The following is a 5963-nucleotide window of genomic DNA, read 5'->3' as shown; positions in this document are numbered from 1 at the left end:
TAGCAGTTCCAGAGTCAGAGGAAGTGGTAATATTTTGCTTTGCTCTCTCAGTTTTCTTTTTCTACCTATTTGCTATTTTTATATGATAATTCTCTCCCCAATCAAACAACACTCATCAGAGTCACACATGTGTCATTTTTTATTTAATTTTGTGTATAAAACTCTAAATAAATAAAAATTATAACTCGGGAAGTTTCCCAGTATAAATAGAGGTATCAAGAGTCCAAAGACGAACACCTTTGATATCACAAAAGAAACCAAAAGCTCTAAAACAAAACAGCCTTTCTCTTTGCTTGTAACTGAACCATTGTCCCCGTAAGAACAGAAGTTCTAAGAAGTTTTTCGAGAAAAAAATCTTCCATCGATCTCCAAGATATGTCTCTACCTGAAACTAAATCTCAAACTCTTCTGGATGCTTGGGATTTCCAAGGCCGCCCCGCCGTTCGCTCTAAGACCGGTGGATGGGCCAGCGCCGCCATGATTCTCTGTAAGTATCATCACATACAATAAAAGTTGTAAAGAAAAATCTGCCAACGATATATATGCAGAAGACAAAAAATGAACATTTATGGCCGTGTAGTACGTTATATGTTTGTTCTAAATGGGTTAGAGTTCTTTTCTTGTTGTTATCATTTTATTTCTTCATAGATCTATCTGACTTCTTGCTAATAATTATTTAGGTATTGAGGCGGTGGAGAGGCTGACAACGTTAGGTATCGGCGTTAATCTGGTGACGTATTTGACGGGAACTATGCATTTAGGCAATGCAGCGGCCGCTAACACCGTCACCAACTTCCTCGGAACTTCGTTCATGCTCTGTCTCCTCGGTGGCTTCATAGCGGACACCTTTCTCGGAAGGTTTGTGTATTAATTTAAATAAAATCGTTAGGTTTTATCTTTTCGTTTTAGCTCAAGTTGATTGAGGTAATTTTGGACTGAAAATAATTAATTTTGTTTCATATAGGTACCTAACGATTGCTATATTCGCCGCAATCCAAGCCACGGTAAGGACCTTACAAGTCCCTTTCGCCTTGCCAAAAAATATAGCCAAGAAAGTCAAGAAATTGTATATATTGACTAGTTTGATAATCGATCAAAATAATAAACGACACAAGTCTTTATTTTCTTCTAGTTTTGGCAGAAATTTAATTTTTTATGTGATGACTTTGACTATTAGGGTGTTTCGATCTTAACCCTCTCAACTATCATACCGGGACTGAGACCACCAAGATGCGATCCAACAACATCATCTCATTGTGTACAAGCGAGTGGAATACAACTGACAGTCCTATACTTAGCCTTATACCTTACGGCCTTAGGAACCGGAGGAGTGAAAGCAAGCGTCTCCGGTTTTGGTTCAGACCAATTCGATGAGACCGAGCCGAAAGAACGGTCACAAATGACATATTTCTTCAACCGCTTCTTTTTTTGTATCAACGTTGGCTCTCTTTTGGCCGTAACGGTCCTTGTCTACATACAAGATGATGTTGGACGTAAATGGGGCTATGGAATTTGCGCGTTGGCAATCGTGCTTGCACTAAGCATTTTCTTGGCTGGCACTAATCGCTACCGTTTCAAGAAGTTGATCGGTAGCCCAATGACGCAAGTTGCGACGGTTCTTGTGGCGGCGTGGAGGAATAGGCGGCTTGAGTTGCCATCGGACCCGTCGTTTCTATATGACTTGGACGATGTTATCGCGGCTGAAGGTTCGATGAAGAGTAAACAAAAGTTGCCGCATACCAATCAATTCCGGTACGATTTCTATCATCTGATATATTAAACCCTATTCTTCTCATTAAATTTTAAACAGAGTACTATAAGAAACAAACCCGACCTAAGATTCCTAAAGATTAATTTTTTTTTTAATATTCAAATTTGACAAATTCTATATTTTGTTAAAAAGGTTACTTAAATAATTGAGATGGGGTTAACTGAACGCAATAGTATAGACTTGAGTAATCTATCCTATTAAAATTGAAGTACAAATGAAAATTAATCCTTAAAATTTTAACTCATTTACAATCTTATGCCACTGAAATAATTAAATAATTATTGTTTTCTTCGAGTATTAAATCACTTCCTAAAATAATTATAACTACTCAAGATTTTCTTAACAATATTATACGTAGTATAACCTTCCTATGTCAAAGTTATACCGTCATATAACTTTCCTTTAATCTGCCCCACAAGAAATTATATTATATTTATTTTCATCTTCTCAATAAAAAGGTTGTCTACTACTCCTATATTAATCATCACCCTTGGCTGATTTAACATGCACCAAACGCCAAGTTATAAAATTTTATGAGTAATACAACTCATTTCTCATAAAAAATTTTAATCACACACAAAAATCAATTATAAATATAACCAAACTTTTTTGTCAACTGAGTTACTAATAATTCTAAAATTAGCTAATTTATTTATAAAATATTTTATTTTCCTTGAATTGGGGAACAAACAACTATATATATGATATTCAAATCATAACGAATAAACAATGAGCACAATATTCCGTAAAACAACTGAAGTTTTTTAATCTTTCCTGTTTTGTAGGTTTTAACCCAACACAAAATAAACAGAATATTCTAAATATTAAAGCAATCGTGATATGCTTTGCAAATATAGTTAATAGGTGTGCCGTGTGCACGGGTTCACATATCATAAAAGAAAAAAGCCCACAAGTAATTAGAGATTAATTAAATTATTATAGTGTTCATTCTTTAATTTCAAATTTTTATCATATATTATATATGTTGGATTTTGGACATAATGAATAATACATATATCGTTTTACAGAAATCAAACGTAATGTATATTTTTCAAAAGAACAGTCATAGTAAAATGTATGATTTTTAATTGAGTTAATGTTATAGTATATCATATTGTAGAATACACAAAATTACAACACAAAAAATTAAAACCAAAACCATTCACGTGGATCAAACTATAGTTTATAATTATATTATGTGATGTATTTTTGTTATCATTTTTATTATAATGTTTATAAATTATATAATGGTGTAAAAGATATTTAATTATATTACGTAATTAAAAAAACTCCACCTGGTCGGACGGGTCCAGCTCTAGCGTGAAATTAAAAGTGGGGCTCTGTAGGTAGAAAATAACTCGAAAAGCTCACGTCTTTTAATTTAAGGGGGACCACACATATTTTCATTATATGCCTACTTGGCAGTAGAATCAGTTAAAAGGGCTTGAATATAGGAGTATTGTTTTTTTTTATGGGGAAATAAACATCATCATAATAATATTAGAACTCGACCAGACAACGAAACTGGTCCATGACATATGTTTTACAGCTAATTACAATATTTGGGGATTTTTCCTTATAGTAGTATATGTGTGTCTACCTACGTTAGATAGCAGGTAAAGTTAAGTACAGGGATATGCAAGTGGGGCAGTATTCTCCATCTTTACTATTTACATGCAAATGGAAAATCTTAGAAAATTTCACACCTCTGTTGAATTATTTGGTCACTACAAAAGGAGAGTAGCTTTAGCAACAAGTTGTGGTAATATCATGTTAAATTAATTTTTATTTATCAGTATATAATTATTGTTTTCAATAGATTATGTTGCTTTAAAGCTTAAATACATGCACATATATACATATATACGTGACTCGTGATTCTTCCCCCGAAGTACAGTATCTTTTTCTTTTCTTTTCTGCCATCCAAGTACAGTATCTTTTATTCATCAATCCCTATGCTTGCCTACGTAAACACACAGGAATCCAGAGGAATCAAAATTACTTTTAATACTATACAATTTATGAAGAATCTTTTTACCATCTCTAGATATTTTTGGATTTCTCCTAGTTTTGGAATAATAAAGAAAAAGAAAAAGAAAACGACAAGTGTGGGAGAAATTTCTGTCTTGTAGCAAGAACGATCACGTTTCGTGTAGTAAGACATCCACTACTTTACACACCTCGAACGGGCCAGACCCCACGTTTAGGCTTCAGAATCCTATGGTCACGTGCTTTGCATGCGCTTTGCTTCATTCAATTTGTCTATAAAGGGTATTTCTAAGTAAGTTTACTGAAAATTTTAGAAAAATCTTTTACCATTAAGCCTTTTCTTCAAAAAAAAAAAAAATCTTTTACCATTTATACATTTCCTTATTTAAAAGGAAAATTTATTTATCATCTACTTTAAAAATACTTTGTATGTATGTGCATTTTGTTTCTTGCCACTTGTGAAGGGTAGGTTATCTTGAAAAGCTTGACACGATGCTTTAAAAGAGGATATGTTAACAAGAACACACAAAATACAAAAAAAACCACAAAATACATAACTAATTGTAACAATAATGAGATCTAGTAAATCGTTTTATTTGGACCTAACTTTAATCCAACAACTCATTTCCTGTTATGTTATCTAATATATCATTTTCGATGCCACAGTTCTTTAGACAAGGCAGCAATAAAGGACCAGGAAATGGCAATGAACCAAAACGTATACAACAAATGGACTCTTTCAACACTAACCGATGTCGAGGAAGTGAAACAAATTGTACGGATGTTACCAATTTGGGCAACATGCATCCTCTTTTGGACCGTCCATGCTCAATTAACGACACTATCGGTCGCACAATCCGAAACGATGGACCGGCACATTGGGAGCTTTGAGATCCCTCCAGCTGCAATGGCCGTATTCTATATTGGTGGCCTCCTCCTAACCACCGCAGTCTACGATCGTCTCGCGATTCCCCTATGCAAAAAGCTACTCAACTACCCCCACGGTCTGAGACCGCTTCAACGCATTGGTTTGGGTCTCTTACTCGCAGCTATGGGTATGGCCGTAGCTGCTCTGGTAGAGATCAAACGTCTTAGAACGGCACATGGCCACGGTCCAACAGTCAAAACGCTTCCTCTAGGATTTTCTCTACTCATCCCACAGTACCTTATTGTCGGTATCGGTGAGGCGTTGATCTACACAGGACAGCTAGATTTTTTCTTGAGAGAGTGTCCTAAAGGTATGAAAACAATGAGTACGGGTTTATTATTGAGCACACTGGCTTTAGGGTTTTTCTTCAGCTCGGTTCTTGTAACCATCGTTGAGAAAGTCACCGATAAAGCTCATCCGTGGATCGCTGATGATCTCAACAAAGGCCGTCTATACAATTTCTATTGGCTTGTGGCCGTAATTGTTGCCTTGAACTTCCTTGTTTTCCTCGTTTTCTCCAAGTGGTACGTCTACAAGGAGAAGCGACTTGCTGACCTTGGGATTGAGTTGGAAGATGAGCCAGACATTCCAATGGGTCATTGATCTAATGAAGATGAATAATGTGTCTATGTTGATATGTTTGAATTTGATTATGAATTTTGTGTTATATTTTATTTTATGATGTTTTTTTTTTCACAGTTACCTTTTGTTTCTAAGTACAAATAATGGACCGACCGATAAGGGACAAAAGTTAAGGTTTTCCGATTTGGTTCTGTATAAAAGCAGAAAGTGTAAAATTTATAAGATTTAACGCAGTTAACGTCTTTTTGTTTGAATTTCAAGTTGTCTGATTCTTTCAAATAGTCATTTTTTGGTAATTTGGTGATTACTGGTCGAGTGACATGAATTATTGAATTATTAGGGAGATAGTCCAAAAATATCATTAAAACTCTCAACTCTGTGACAAAAGATCAAGTATCATTTATTATGGTCCCTTACATTACACACTAGTTAATTTTATACGATACATTTTAATTATGCTGACGATGGGATAAGAATTATTGGGGTCACATACGGCCAGTGTGTGTTATACGGAGACACATATATATATATAGATTACTAAATATTACAATCAATGATTATTTTGCCAGCATGTAAAATTAGATTTCTCGTATTCCTTCTGTTTTATAATAAATATCGTACTTACTTACCTGGAAACTAATTGCAAACTAAATTTGATTTTATAAATAATTTTATTTATTTCAAATACTATTA

The 5963-nt window shown here is 34.3% G+C and overlaps 1 protein-coding gene across 1 annotated transcript; it reads left to right on the top strand.

Moving 5' to 3' along the window:
• The first annotated feature begins 216 nt into the window (after positions 1 to 216).
• Positions 217 to 5524, top strand: LOC108859259 (protein NRT1/ PTR FAMILY 6.3). Its single transcript, XM_056986490.1, has 5 exons — positions 217 to 487; positions 681 to 858; positions 965 to 1004; positions 1178 to 1752; positions 4427 to 5524. Exons 1-5 carry the CDS (start codon positions 376 to 378, stop codon positions 5289 to 5291), a joined length of 1770 nt encoding a protein of 589 aa, XP_056842470.1. The 5' UTR covers positions 217 to 375; the 3' UTR covers positions 5292 to 5524.
• The last annotated feature ends 439 nt before the right edge of the window (positions 5525 to 5963 follow it).

The sequence above is a fragment of the Raphanus sativus genome, chromosome 5 (genome assembly GCF_000801105.2).
Source record: "Raphanus sativus cultivar WK10039 chromosome 5, ASM80110v3, whole genome shotgun sequence".
Taxonomy (NCBI): domain Eukaryota; kingdom Viridiplantae; phylum Streptophyta; class Magnoliopsida; order Brassicales; family Brassicaceae; genus Raphanus; species Raphanus sativus.
This window is presented reverse-complemented; position numbering and strand designations above follow the sequence as displayed.